This window comes from Dermochelys coriacea, chromosome 4 (assembly GCF_009764565.3).
Source record: "Dermochelys coriacea isolate rDerCor1 chromosome 4, rDerCor1.pri.v4, whole genome shotgun sequence".
Classification (NCBI taxonomy): Eukaryota; Metazoa; Chordata; order Testudines; family Dermochelyidae; genus Dermochelys; species Dermochelys coriacea.
Window position 1 is genome coordinate 99,386,444 of NC_050071.1, and position 15,883 is coordinate 99,402,326.

Consider the following 15,883-nt stretch of genomic DNA (forward strand, 5'->3'; position numbering starts at 1 on the left):
GCGCAGAGATCCCACTGTTAACACCACGTATGGCAAATTGCCGGTACGATTATGATGGGTCCCGCACTTCCTCTTCTTGTGGGGGGTTCAGGGCACAGTTTCCTGCCCTTGAACTAGGGTATTTACTGTCCCACTAGTAACCCAGAGAAGGATAGTGGAGAGGGAGGGAGCCGGGCCCGCCCTCTACTCCGGGTCCCAGGGGCCCTAGAGATAGTGGTAAACCACTTGAACTAGTGTGCGCTTCCTTCCCTCTCCTGCTCTTCAGCTTGTGGGGCTTCCTACCCTCTCTCTCTCTGCACAAGTCGGGTGTCTCTTTATCTAGGGTCTTGGTCTTCTAGCCAGCCACGGCACTTCTCCAAACTGCACTCTGCTCCAACTCCTTCACCTGGCTTATTGAAGCAGGGGGGTTTTAATCAGTGACTAGCTTCAGGTGCTCTAATTGGCTTCAGGTGCTTTTAATTAATCTATAGAAACCTTTCTTCCCTCTACAGGGAATAAGGCTTCTCTTCATCCTGGGACTTACATATCTCTCCTATATCACTTTCCTGCTGCCTTCTGGCCATGCTGTATCAGGTGTTTATTTTACTATAGATAAGAGCTTGCTTGAGAATTTTGGCCTTAAGGAAAGTTTAATCTAATCTTCAATTTTGAATGTAATCGGGGGGAGGGAGGGGTGTTGTTGTTTTGTTTAAAAGGAAGTGCATGACTTCTTGGCGTCATGGTACTTTGCTCACAGAGGAGATGAGCAAAACAACAACAACTGTCCATCTTGCTCAGGAGAATTTGTCCCCTGTGAAAAAGTTATCCTCAAGCACATCATTGCAGAGAGGATTTTTCTTCCCTTCCTCTATGTTAAGTGTTACTTTGTCTGGAGAAAGTGTTCTACTTTAAAACAATTTTTATATTTATTTATGATACCTCTCATTTCAAATATTCTATTTGATGATCTTCAGTGCTTTATAAGCATTAGTTAATTCTTCCTTACCACCACCATTTTACTGATGAAGCAGCAGACTGCAGCCAACATTTTCAGGAGTGTCCTCTAATTTTTATTGGCAGCTGGAGCTCTGTACTGAGCACCTTTTGAAGTCAATGGAAATGTATGCACTCAACACTTTGAAAATCAGACCCTAGCTATCTCAAAGCACGCATCCATGTTTAGCAGACACTTCTGAAAACATTAGTGTTAGCTGAGATTTACTGATCAGTTTCTAAAGGAAATCTGATCATTGAAACAAAGGTGTCCAGCTACCTGGTAAGAATGGGGGGTTTGTGAATCCTCTCTGAATTCCTTATCTCTAATATAGAAAGATTTCCTAACCTATCCTGTCTTGTGTTGTCAGTTGATTTGCACGTGTTTCCCCCCCCCCCCCATGTGCTTTCCCAGCTCTGCACAGATAGCTGGTTCAAAAGACCTCGATAGTATTATGCAGTGTGGTTGAGTGCTGGAGGCTGACATGTTGTTGCCTTGGTAGCGTCATTTAGGCTGCTCAGTGCTTCTAGCCTTGAAACTTCAATATTATTAGTAGATAGCACAGCATGTTAGAAGATTTTGATGTTATTCATAAAGAAAGACCACAGGCATGGCTAAGTGATAAAGGCACTCGACCCAGTTTATTGCCCCCTGGACACTGTCTCCGTGTTCTAGCTCCATGGTTACAGGTATACTGACACAAGTGCCTAGTAGCAAGAAATGGCTCAGGTTGGCAGCAGGGGTTTCTGCCATCCCCCAAGGTCATGCAAAGAATTAAGGCAAAGTACCCCAATATTTATTAGGCTAAAAACAAACAACTTACACATCTTCTACATATTTCATGACATCTGTTTGTTACCTTCCCCTGTTCCCGATATCTTGGGTGGGGATGGGGGGAATCCTATTCATTAGGGATTAATACAAGAATCTAAAGGTGGGTAAAGAACTGGTTTAAGGGGAGACTACAATGGGTTATACTAAAGGTGAACTATCAAGATGGAGGGGGGTAACTCGTGAATCCTCATGAATTGTTCTTGGGACTAATCTTATTTAAGATTTTCATAAATGATTTTAGCACAGAAAGTGGGTGTGTGCTAACAAAAATCTGTGAATAAGACACAGTTGAGAGGTACTGCCAATATGGAGGAGAGCCAGCATATCATAAAGAAGATGTGGATGACCTTGAAAACTGGACTAATAGAAATGGGATGAAATGTAATACTGCAAAGCGGGAAGTCACACACTTAGGGACTAACAACAAGAATTATTACTATAAGCTGGGGACTTATCAGTTGGAAGTGACAGAGGAGAAGAAATCACAGAATGACTATGAACCACCAGTGTGATGTGGCCATGAAAAAGGTTAATGAAACCCTAGAATGCGTCAGACAAGGTACTTCCAATAGAGCCAGAGATGTGTTTTACCATACTACAAGGCACTGGTGAGACCTCATCTGGAATACTGTGTGCATTTCTGGTCTCCCATGTTTAAGAAAGATGAATTAAAATTGGAACAGGTGCAAAGAATGGCTACCAGGATGATCAGAGGAATGGAAACCCTACCTTACTAGAGAAGACTCAAGGAGCTTGGCTTGTTTAGCCTAACAAAATGAAGGCTGAGGGGAAATATGATTACTCTGTGATAAAACAGCCAAATACCAAGGAGAGAGAGGAGTTATCTAAGTTAAGAGCCAATGTTGATAAGAACGAATGGATATAAACTGGCCATCAACAAGTTTCAGCTTGAAATTAGATAAAGGTTTCCAACCATCAGAGGAGTGAAGTTCTGGAATAGCCTTCCAAGGGGAGCAGTGAGGGCAAAACACTTAACTGGCCTCAAGATTGAGCTTGATAAATTTTTGAGGGGACAGTATGAGACTGCATGTGGCCTATCTGTGACTGCTAATAGCAAATATCCCCAATGGCCAGGGATGGAATTCTAGAGGGGGAGGGCTAAGTTACTGCAGTGAATTCTTTCCCAGGCGTGTCTCTGGTGGATCTTGCCAACACGCTCAGGGTCCAAATGATCACAATATTTGGGGTCAGGAAGGAATTTTCCCCCAGGGCAGATTGGCATAGACCCCGGGGTTCAGGAGATTGTATTCCTCTGCAGCATGGCGTACAGGTTACTTGTAGGTTTCTACTAGAATAAATGGTGGATTCTTTAACTTGAAGTCTTCAGTAACTCTGACAGAGGTTATGGGTCTATTACAGGTGTGGATGGGTGATGTTTTCTGGCCTGCAACATGCAGGAGGTCAGACAAGATGATTACAATGATCCGTTCTGGCCTTTAAGTCTATGAGGGCTAAAGGAGACTTTTAGCCACCTTTGCTCCCTCCTGGTCCTGGGTTGCTTTGGTGATTAGAGAAGCTCCTGAAGTAACAGGCAGCCCTTGTGGTCTATGCAAGTCCCAGCAGCCTCCTCAGGCTGCCATATGGGCTGCTGCACTGTTGGAATCTCTGCAGCACTACATGCTGAAGCCACACCCCACATACACTGCTCCAGCCCTACACATCACAGCTTGAGTTGGGGTGCACCAAAGACAGCCTATGCCTATCTTCCGCTGTCCTCTGTGCTCCAGGGAAATCCTCCCCTGGCTAAATACAGGGTTTTATCGCCTTTTTAAGCTGCTCTGCCCTTATATTTCACAAAAAGAGGCCACAACGAGGATGGAAATGTCACCCTGAGTCCTCATCTCTAAATATCGCCTTTCCAGAAAAGGTTTGAAATTGACTGAAGTAACAACATAAGGGAAGTTTCTGCTGAGCCTCCCCCTTCTTGAGGAGCAAACAGAAGACTCTAGAATGTCCTTAACTGTCAGACTTTCCATGCCATGAGTGCTACTAAATTAACTCAAAATTAAGAATATAATAAGCTTTAGAACATTTACAAACTCCTTAGTTTAAAGTATTTCCTTTAACATTCTGGCTATTCAAAGGTTTCAGAGTAGCACTCGTGTTAGTCTGTATCCACAAAAAGGAAAGGAATACTTGTGGCACCTTAGAGACTAACAGATTTATTTGAGCATAAGCTTTCGTGAGCTACAGCTCAGCTGTAGCTCACAAAAGCTTATGCTCAAATAAATCTGTTAGTCTCTAAGGTGCCACAAGTACGCCTTTTCCTTTTGGCTATTCAAAGTTGTCAAACCCTTACAAAAACTTGAAGCATGGCTACAAATGGCCAGCATAAATGGCTGAGTCTTCAGTATGAGTGGGTTCCTTTGTACAACTATTTTTCTGTTGTATGCATTTATAATTCCCCTTCCCCCCCTCACACCCCTGCACCACAGTTGAAAATTTAGCCCGGCAAAATAACAGGTCTAAATTGTATGCCGTTTCAAGATGTAAAATAAGATTTTAAAGTACTTCAGTATCCTTCAGAATGAAAAAGATGCTAGATACATATAATAACGAACTGCATTATAAAGTAGCTTACTTTCTAACAGAATGTTACTTACTATTGACTGACATGGGTAAAAGCAGCTATCTAACAATATATTTTCAAGTAGATCTTGATCTGCAAGAGAAGAAAATACTGGTTAAATACATTTCTACAACACTGTAAAGTTTGAAGTATGAGTCAATAAAATTCATAACCAAGGCAAAGATTGAAAAATAAATTAATGGATTAAAGACTAGTAAGTTGTTAAAATCTTTTGATATTGCTTAAAGTACAATTTTTACTGCAATAAATAAAATATCAAGGTAGCTGAATTCAGATCTGACAGGTCAGAGTATTATAATTTCAGTGCAAAACATTTAAAAATGTACATTAGGTTTCATGTACAACTTAAATGCTTAAATTGATAAATATATGAAAGTTACATAGGTGTCTTGATCCCTCAAGTATTTCATTATAGCTATTTCTACTTTATAGACTTCCCAATAGTGGCTCCCTAAAGCAAAGATGCCTGTCTGCCATATACACTATGAGCTATAAAAGTGGGGATGGCTTAAGTTCTCTCCCCCTTCTGGGGACATAGGGTGAAATCCTGGCCCCACTGAAGTCAATGGCAAAATTGACATCATTGGCATCAATGGGGCCAGAATTTCACTCAATTTCACTTTTGAGGAACCCTTGGAATGAGAATGGTAGATGACATTCCTAGCTCTAGGACGCACAATCCACTAATGCTGCTTCAGACCTTTTTCTTTCAGGGCACTTACAAAGATTTTCTTCTGAAGAAAATAGGTTTATATTACTGCACTGTACCTGCATATTACTTTTAAAAAAAAGTCACACACCTGCCATGGAGAGAATACTTTTCTTGGTACCTTTGACTCAACTAAATCCACAATGGTAATTAGTAATGGAATGGTATGCATGACTATTAAAGACTTCTTTGCCCATAAAGGAGAGGCAGCATGAAACAGTGCCCGTACTTGTTCAAATGTGTTGCTACTGCAAGGTTGTTTGATATCACTAAGTGGCTTCAGTCAGCTTTGCCCACTGTTGGACTTGCTCTCATCAGGAAAGCAAATGAAAGGACAAGAAAGCCCTGCCTCCTGCTGCTATCTATGAACCTCACTTCACACTGGGAAAATTGCTGCTCTTGCTAATTTACAATGAAGTAGACTGTTCAGTTCTGGCACCCTTACACTAAGTAATACCTTATTAAAGGATTCTGTTCATACTGTACCACGAGTCATTTATTCACTCTTAAACAACAAGTGCACAGTTGGAAGCCTAAAGAGATTCCTAATTTCTGCTGAGACCCCTCCATTTTTCTTCTATTGAAGTATATTTTTGGGGTGGTGGCAAAGAAAGAAGAGGAAGAGAAGACATTCTCCAGGACATACTAGTATTCTTAGCTAGTGAGAAGACTATCCAGTCTAGTCTGGAAGCTTAAAATGATTCAGCTAAATTGCACTCTCGATATATAAGGGCATGTAGTGACAGATGTCTCAGGAGACAAATACTCACGATAATACAACATTTGCCTTAAACATAGCAAATAAAAAAATTATCCACCCAAATGCAACTTGTGTCTTGTAACCCACCATAACCAAAGAGTGAGGAGAATTACTGTTGGGAGATTAAATAATTAATGCGCCATGCATATTTTTAATTTTTTGCGCAAAAAAAAAGCTTTTGCCGAAACATTGCTGCAGTTCCGCCTTTTGCCCACCAGAGGGCACTGTGGCAATAGAACATAGCAGCAGCTCCCAGTCAACTAGGGAAGAGAAAGAGCCTGCCTTCTTGGTGAGGTCAGGGGCTCATAAGGGCTAGTGGGGGAGGACAGACTGGTGCAGGGGCTGAATGGGACTGGAGGCGCAGGGCCATGGGGGGAGGGAAGTGCATGGCCACATGGTGATGGGGGAGGGGGATGCAGAGCTACACAGGGACAGGAGGTGGCTGAGTGGGAGCACAGACACACATGGGGACACAGGGAGGGGGTGCAAGAACACATGGGATGCAGGAACACAAGGGGACAGGGCAGATGTGCCTGACTGAATTGGAGAGACTAGGGGTCAGCCACGGTCTGCATGGGGAAAGCTCCCTAACAATCCCTCCCTGTCCCCCCAAAAAACTTGTTCCATATTTTTCCCACCCATACTCAACAACCCTCCAAGTTCACACCCAGGCTCCTTCCCAGCAATTTACTTCCCTCTCTCTCAGCTCCTCCCTTAACCCTAACTCCCCCAAAGCCTTTGCACTGCTTCTGAAGGGTGTGGGAAATACGGTTCTGTATTGTACTTTAAACGAATTATTACTCAGCGTTCTGTATTAATATGCCTAGTAAGGAATCTATTTGTCAAACGAACGTTTCCAGAATCTTATTTGTTGTTTGTATTGTTAGACATACTTGCTCACAGGTATTTTGAAATAAAGGTCCAAAAATAAATGAAACTTGTGTGATTATATTGTGTTATTTTGACAAATAAAATAGGGAGAATTTTAAAATACTGTGCACAGAACTTTTAATTTTTTGGTGCAGAATTCCCCCAGGAGTAGAAGAATGGTTTAGAGCAGTGGTTCTCCAACTTTTGTACTGGTGACCCCTTCACATAGCAAGCCTCCGAGCGTGACCCCCCCCTTATAAATTAAAAACACTTTTTAATATATTTAACATCATTAAAAATGCAGGAGACAAAGCGGGGTTTGTGGTGGAGGCTGGCAGGAAATAACCCCCAGTTTGAGAACCCCGGGTTTACAGCCACTGTTTGTTTTGATGAATACCCTTCCCTTGGTTTCAGTAGCAAAGGGATAAGAGGAGGTGTAATTATTTTCTCATTTCATAGATAATGCTGTGAGTCAGTCACAGAGGTCACGGAGTCCGTGACTTTCCCTGACCTCCATGACTTTTGCAGTGGCTGGAACTGGCTCAGGGGCTGCCTGAGCCAGCCAGGCCTTGGACCAGCAGCAGCAGGTTGGGTGTGTGGGAGGCGGCTCTGGACTAGGGGCAAGGGGTAGGGGGCTGCATGGAGTGCTTACCTTGGGGTGGGGGGGCTCCTGGCTCCCACTGGCATGGCTCCCCTGCAGTTCCTAGCTGGCAGAGGGGTCTCCATGCTGCCAGTGCCCACAGGCCCCACCCCCGCAGCTCCCACTGGCTGTGGTTTCCAGCGAATGGGAACTGCAGCAGCCGGCACCTGTGGCGGAAGCAGCAGAACCCTGCCCTGGCCCCTGCCTCCGCCGCCTCCTCCAAACCACCCCCACCCATACCAGTGGGGGTCCCAGGCTGCGCGCCATGGCAGGTACGTCTTCAATTAATCTTTTTATGATTTAAATAGTAAGCACTTCAGTAAGTAAGTCATCAATCCTTTTGCTTTTGTTTGGCTTCTTCTTCAGGGCCAAAGGCATCTGGTGTCAGATTTGTTATTTGTTATTTTTTGCTGCTTCAGTGAAAGGTTGGTGGCAAAGTCTCTTCCTTCCATGACTTAATCTGTTTGCTAGTCTCCTTCACTGAAATCACTGCTGTTCAGACCTCTGACTCACAGATTAGGATTAGTAGACATCTACTCATTACAGAAAACAGCACACTATCTTTGTTTTGCATGCTGGTCTGGGCAGAAGCATTGTGCCCAATGCAGGCACAACACCACTGAAAGCATTGCTATAGCATACGCACAAATGACTTCAGCTCCATCCTTTTAAAGGGCATTGCTTGTCTGGGCCAGCCAAGCTCTGCTAACCAGATTGGAAGAGAAGAGATACTGGCTCCGCCTCTTCTGGATGGATGGCCGGCCAGCCAAATCCAAGGGGATAAACTTCCTTTACCCCTCTTTTCTACCATGCCCATTCCATTAACACCCATGCAATACAACTCACAATTTAACCCCGGGTTATACATAAGGCAGTGAAGAATAATTCAGTTTTCTGAATTTTCCAGCAAGCAATTTCCATTGTTAGTAATTGTTTGTTCCTATCTTGAGTGTGCTTAATTTCACATGTAGTGCACACAATTTTTGAGAAGAAGGTTGCCAGAAGATAGCCTTAAGATGTTCTCAACTATACTACGTCTGTTCTCATCAGTAAGACAGGTTTCAGAGTAGCAGCCATGTTGGTCTGTATTCGCAAAAAGAAAAGCAGTACTTGTGGCACCTTAGAGACTAACAAATTTATTAGAGCATAAGCTTTCGTGAGCTACAGTGAGCTCACTGTAGCTCACGAAAGCTTATGCTCTAATAAATTTGTTAGTCTCTAAGGTGCCACAAGTACTGCTTTTCTTTTTTCACCACTAAGAATTATTTTTGTTCCTACATTAGAAGCAACACTGCATCACCAAGAATAGAGAGTAACAGCTTCTTAGCCTTCTTTTAGATTGAGAGCTGGATGAAAGATGCCTATGGTACATCTTTCAGATGAAAAGGTCACAATAGCAGCAGGGAGAAGGAATGCACTTCTGTTTCTTCTCCTCACGTTTCTATTGTTGAGCTACTATATCCTCTGAATTTTACCCATGAAAGTTTCTTACTAGCATTTGGTCAGGAACAATTACTCTTTTCTATTTGATCCACAGAAACCTGATCTCACCACATATTTTAGGTAGTTCCCATGGATACTGAATGGTTTCTCATTTTTTACACTGACTCACTTTTGTGATGCAGTTATACTGAACTAAATCCTGCAAAGTGCTGAGCCCGCCACTATCTACTGTTAAAATCCCACAGAAGATGGCAGTGCCCAGGATCTCTCCCCCATGGGTCTCACTATTTTTGGAGTAAATACAGACACAAAACATAACTCTTTGAAACACCTACCTTTGGCCATTGCAAGGACAGTGGACTAGCATAACAAGGTGGGTGAGGTAGTATCTTTTACTGGACCAACTTCTGTTGGTGACAGAAACAAGCTATCATGTCATTTGTTCAGCCTCTAAAGAGAAATGCCATGTTTGCCAGTTCAACCATTGTTAACTTTTTTCCTCTTTCCTACTCTGTTTTCTTTTGGAAAGGTTTCTCTCTTTCTTGTAGTCTAGTTATCTGGGACTTCTGCATTTTTGTTTTTTCAGTCACAAAAAAGGAGTGAAATTACATGTGAAAGTACAATTAAAGGACACAGCAAAAGTGTCAACTATAAACTGAGAAGATACTGCTACAAGCCTACAAACACTGAACAAAACTAGTTGACACTATTTACAAGTGGCCAAACAATATGAATACTTGAACGCCATTTTGGTGAGGATGCAGCTTTAATTTATTCTTATGTTTAATAGACTGTCCATTTTATTTTCCCTCTTACTTACAAGGTGGTTTTGGAGGATTCCTCTAACAAAACATTCACAGGTCTATTTTTCAGCCTCTATTTTTTAATTCAGATTAATTTGATGTAGTATATCTCAAACTGATCGTTTAAGCTATTGTCTGTTCGGGGTGGTGGGGAAGAAGAGACTTGTTACCTTGCACATCTATGAGCATAAAGTAGCAAAACTAGAGATGTTGAGCAAGGAGCAGTAGCAATTACCCAGTCAGGTGCCCCTCCCTGAGTCTTGCTGGTGGTCTACAGGTAATCTGGCACTAGTCTAGAGCGGGTCTTCACAGCACTAGCCAATCAACCTGATATGACCCTGTCATCAAGATAAGGAATGTACCCTACCACACTGTTGATAAGTATGGCATATAGTAGCCAGCTGTGTTCTCACAGGGCTAGGTATGACAGAAGGCAGTGTGGAGATAAAGACAATCTGTTGTCCTGGCCTCCACTCAGTCCCCCCTTCATACCAGCTCCCCATATTTTGAAGGTCAAATCTCATACGACTCCCCATGAGCCAAATCCCAACCCTTTCTAACACATGGAAGAACCCATAAATCAACTTCTCAGTTCAAAATCAGTGTCCCTGTTCCCATGCAGGAACAACACAGGGGAGGGGGAAGAATCAGGTTCTTAATTTGGATGATTGATTCAGTTAATAATGGTCAATTTAGCATGTTCGGTTTGTCGGGGGAGTAAAATATATTCATTAATTTATTTTATTTATTTGTTGCTGAAATGGACAGAATTCACACTTTTTCCTTTACAGGAAACAGCACCAAAAATTTAAATAATGAAAATTAAGTACTTTGTTTTACATTATCTTGCTTTCTAACAAGAATTTGTACAGTATTGACAAACAAACAGACTTGAACAGACAAAAAGGGTTTCTGCCAAAGCATTTGGACATGGCTGATCAAATATACACACTGCCTCTCCCATATAAATACTACAGCCCACCTTGCTTCCCCATACACTGTCTACAACCAGCCATCAATTTCAACAATCCTGGGTTTCTGGTTAATTTAAAACTAATCTCCAAGTAAAGTAATCCCAGATTCATAGGCTAATTACTGAACCATCCTTCCTGCCCATCAATAAAAGCGATCATACTGATATGCATGACCTAAATACATCATATAGTTTTTGTATATTTTCTGAACTGCATCATTTCTGCTAGCGATATGGGGAAAGAGTTTCTACTTACATTTCAGAGCACTAAAAGCCAGTTCATAGGATGAGCGCTGAGAACATTCATCTTTAAAATCTGGTAGGGATGGCACTAGTTCATTACCATACCTAACCAATATTTTATCCTGAGGCTTTTCATTACGAATGCCTTGAAAAATTTTAGCTGCATTTATGTATACAGAGTCTTGATAGCCATTGTTCTCAATCAAACTTGTTGTACTCTTTTCAGTAGGCTCTCTCTCATTTGATATTGCCATTTCCCGGAAATTTGAAATGTCACTTGACAACAAGAAATTACTTTTGGAACTTGGCATTCTTTCCCTGTTGCTTTGTCAGCACAATAAGATTTGAGAAATCAGAATCCCACTGTCTCTGCAAAAAAAAAAAAAAAATTTGTGTTAAAAATCAGTTTTCAGTTTCATTAAACTGTTTCTCTTCATTTTTATGGTTTTTAATAGAAATACTTAAAATTTCTGATCTAGGCTCCGATCCTGTAAAAATGAATACATGTGCTTAACTTTGACACACTCAACTTTATCCAATGTGAGAGTCAAAATGTTATTTCATTATTTTAAAAAATACAAGTTACTTTTATAAATAAAAATAAATAAATACAGCCAAAATTACCTTATAATAACCATGGTTCTTTGAAATAGGTTGTCCACATGGATTCCATGATCTGCCCTCATTCCTTGCATCTACAGAGTCCTACTCCTGTGAAATTCTGTATCGGTGAAGGAATTGAGATGGCTGGGCCCGCTCCAACCTTCACATCCTGGGATGGGGTGTGCAAGGACACTCAGGAAGCAGGAATGGTCCCTATGGGCACTGGTCTTATGCAGCTGTGGCTCACGCACACCCAAGATCTATTTTAGCTGACAGTTTCCATAGGGACTAAACCTGTGTGATAAGGATATGTATACACAGCAATCAATGGGAAGCCACACCTCCCCTTTGCAAATAGAAGCAGCTCATAGCATGCTTGCAAACCGGTGTTTAGCAGACAATCAATCAGAGAGCCTGCAGGGTTTTCAGTTGAGACTGATCAGAAGAAGCTTTTTGCAAAGAGAGCTACTTCCTGGTCAGAAGAGCACAGCCAGATTTTAGTGCATGCTGCTTGGGTGCCCATGCACACACAGCCCTGGGGAGGGGACAGAAAGTGGAGCAGGGATTAAGTAACTGCCCTGCAGGTAGGGGGAGTAGCAGAGCTCCCAGATCAGCACGGCTGGGGGAAGATGACCCCCAATACCCCAGCTTCTCTCCTCCCTGCAGGGGTACTCCTCCGGTCCCCACTCTGCTCACTGGCTCCCTCTAACCTCCCTATGGCTGCATGTGCAGGAGCGCCCAGGTAGCCCACTGTCTGAGTAGCGAGAGCTAGCCCCAAAACCTCCCTGGAGCCTCCTACAGCATTGGCTCCAGCTCCTCTTCACTGCAGCGCTGAGCTTGTCCAGAGCAGAGAGCAAATTGACAGCTGGAAAGCAACCCCCAACATCCTGGCAGCTGGGAGCCATTCCCTCTCCCAGCTGTGCTGAGCCCTACAGGGCAACCACTTGTTCTTGCTCTGCTTTCTGCCCAAACTTCCTTGGGCTGCATGTGCAGAGACAGCCAGGCAGCGTGCACTGTGGGGGCAGTGAGTGGAAGCCAGCCTTAAAGCTTCCCCACACCCTCCCAGGTATCCCTTATTCCTGTACATGCACCAGGAAAGTCAGCTAAGCTCAGAAAAAGCCCTATTCAAATCACTTTAATAGAGAGAGAGGGGCTGCTTTTCAGTTAATTTCTTTAGTCCAACAGCTATTTTTAGTCCTATTATCTAACTTCCTATAACACCTTTGAGGACTACCTTATATTTATATTTGTCTGTATTAAGTATTTTCAAGTTTACTGGGGGAACATGAATGTCTTTCACCAATATAAAAGTCTCCTTGTACCATTAAGACTGAGGCATATATTCCTAAACAAAATCCACCTCTTTAGTTCCCCAAGATTGTGTCCAGCAGTATCATTTGATATTTTTCTTAGGAAACTGGGTGGGCAGTAGAGTTTTCCCACAGTGCAACACATTCATAAGGCTAGAGTGTTGACACGAGGCAGGAGAGGAAAAGAACACAAGGCACTCTGGGATAGGGTTACTTGGACTCGGCTCTGTGCACTGCACTGTGGGTAATAGAGGCCTAGGCTCAAGCACAAGTCAGAAAATCCTTAACCTAGGGTTAAAAGGCACTATAGACAATCAAGCCCACAGTTTCCTGACATGGGTCTGCTGACTTGGGAACCACTAACCAAAGACTTATACTGCTGTGTAGACATACCTGAGTGTCCTTGCACACCCTTGTAAGACTAGAAGTAAGGAAGGAGGGCAGGTCATGGAATCCACGTGGACAACATATTCATACATAATCTAATACAAGTTTTACTGAAAACTTGAGCAAAATAGAAGAGATTTTTCTACTGGGGGTAAAGAAAGGGGGAGGGGCAGAAGCGGAGGGGCCAGGGGCTAGCCTCACCCAATGGCCGGGTCACCGGCTGCCCATGCCCTTGGTACTAACAGGATCGGCATGTAGGCACATGTACCCCAATCTGCATGAAATGAGGACAGCATCTTACAGAGTGCCTAGGCCCAAACCCCTCTCCGAAGCTAAACACAGGACATTTATTATTCTCATCTGTGGAAAATAAGGATCTTCAAGACTGAGTCCTTCAGAGTCCATTCATGCCTGTTAAGTTGATGGGAGGGAATTTTAAAACTCTGGAAGACGCATAGTGACTAGCGTGATCTGATGACTGCACCAATCCTAGAGACAAACATAGAGCAGCGATGATTATGCTCCTCTTTCTGTTGACATAATGCATAGCTGTGATGTTTTCTGCCATCACTTGGATCACGGATCCCTGCAACAAGGGAAGGGCTCAGCTATTTACATGAAGTTGAGATTGGGTGGGGAGGGAAGAGTCAGACCTTGTGTTGCAAAATAGTAAAAAGTGCTTCTTCTCTTAAATGGGGAGCTGATCAAAATCAACATTTTGGTAAGAAATGGTGCAGCAAAGAGGTACTCTGGTGAAAGAAAAGGAGTACCGGTGGCACCTTAGAGACTAACAAATTTATTAGAGCATAAGCTTTCATGAGCTACAGCTCACTTCATCGGATGCATTTGGTGGAAAATACAGTGGGGAGATTTATATACACACACGGAGAACATGAAACAATGGGTTTTATCATACACACTGTAAGGAGAGTGATCACTTAAGATGAGCCATCACCCGGGGGGGAGAGGGGGGGGAAGAGGAAAACCTTTCATGGTGACAAGCAAGGTAGGCCATTTCCAGCAGCTAACAAGAACATCTGAGGAACAGTGGGGGGGGGGGGGGTAAGGGGGAGAAACAACATGGGGAAATAGTTTTACTTTGTGCAATGATTCATCCATTTCCAGTCTCTATTCAAGCCAAAGTTAATTGTATCCAGTTGGCAAATTAATTCCAATTCAGCAGTCTCTCGTTGGAGTCTGGTTTTGAAGATCTTTTGTTGAAGAATTGCAACTTTTAGGTCTGTAATCGAGTGACCTGAGAGATTGAAGTGTTCTCCAACTGGTTTTTGAATGTTATAATTCTTGACATCTGATTTGTGTCCATTTATTCTTTTACGTAGAGACTGTCCAGTTTGACCAATGTACATGGCAGAGGGGCATTGCTGGCACATGATGGCATATATCACATTGGTAGATGCGCAGGTGAGCGAGTCTCTGATAGTGTGGCTGATGTGATTAGGCCCTATGACTGTGTCCCCTGAATAGATATGTGGACAGAGTTGGCAACGGGCTTTGTTGCAAGGATAGGTTCCTGGGTTAGTGGTTCTGTTGTGTGGTTGCTGGTGAGTATTTGCTTCAGGTTGGAGGGCTGTCTGTAAGCAAAGACTGGCCTGTCTCCCAAGATCTGTGAGAGTGATGGGTCATCCTTCAGGATAGGTTGTAGATCCTTGATGATGCGTTGGAAAGGTTTTAGTTGGGGGCTGAAGGTGATGGCTAGTGGCGTTCTGTTATTTTCTTTGTTGGGCCTGTCCTGTAGTAGGTGACTTCTGGGTACTCTTCTGGCTCTGTCAATCTGTTTCTTCACTTCAGCAGGTGGGTATTGTAGTTGTAAGAATGCATGATAGAGATCTTGTAGGTATGTGTCTCTGTCTGAGGGGTTGGAGAAAATGCAGTTATATCGTAGAGCTTGGCTGTAGATAATGGATCGCGTGGTGTGATCTGGATAAAAGCTAGAGGCATGTAGGTAGGAATAGCAGTCAGTAGGTTTCCGATATAGGGTGGTGTTTATGTGACCATCGCGTATTAGCACCGTAGTATCAAGGAAGTGGATCTCTTGTGTGGACTGGTCCAGGCTGAGGTTGATGGTGGGATGGAAATTGTTGAAATCATGGGCTTCTTTTCTATGGGTCCAGATGATGAAGATGTCATCAATGTAGCGCAAGTAGAGTAGGGGCATTAGGGGACGAGAGCTGAGGAAGCGTTGTTCTAAGTCAGCCATAAAAATGTTGGCATACTGTGGGGCCATGCGGGTACCCATCGCAGTGCCACTGATTTGAAGGTATACATTGTCCCCAAATGTGAAATAGTTATGGGTGAGGACAAAGTCAAAGTTCAGCCACCAGGTTAGCCATGACATTATTGGGGATACTGTTCCTGACGGCTTGTAGTCCATCTTTGTGTGGAATGTTGGTGTAGAGGGCTTATACATCCATAGTGGCCAGGATGGTGATTTTAGGAAGATCACCAGTGGACTGTAGTTTCCTCAGGAAGTCAGGGGTTCTAGGGGTGTGTCTGTGCGGATTTGTTCTTGTGCTTTTTCAGGGAGTTTCTTGAGCAAATGCTATAGTTTCTTTTGGTAACCCTCAGTGGCATCAGAGGGTAATGGCTTGTAGAAAGTGGTGTTGGAGAGCTGCCTAGTAGCCTCTTGTTCATATTCCAACCAATTCATGACGACAGCACCTCCTTTGTCAGCCTTTTTGATTATGATGTCAGTTGTTTCTGAGG

At 43.2% G+C, this 15,883-nt stretch overlaps 1 protein-coding gene across 12 annotated transcripts in view; it reads right to left on the minus strand.

Moving 5' to 3' along the window:
• Window positions 1–15,883, minus strand: part of NSUN7 (NOP2/Sun RNA methyltransferase family member 7) — a 64,029-nt gene that overhangs the window by 39,400 nt on the left and 8,746 nt on the right. For 8 of the 12 annotated variants that reach the window (XM_038400805.2, XM_038400804.2, XM_038400806.2 and 5 more), the window contains 2 exons: window positions 10,873–11,228; window positions 4,432–4,490 (listed from right to left, as the gene is read on the minus strand). In XM_038400805.2, coding sequence (XP_038256733.1) covers window positions 4,432–4,490; window positions 10,873–11,170 — 357 coding nt within the window. In that variant the 5' untranslated portion in view covers window positions 11,171–11,228. Of the gene's footprint in view, window positions 1–4,431; window positions 4,491–9,175; window positions 9,248–10,872; window positions 11,229–11,483; window positions 11,757–15,883 lie in introns of those variants that run through there. The other 4 variants (XM_038400801.2, XM_043513928.1, XM_043513926.1 and 1 more) reach the window with 3 other exon arrangements.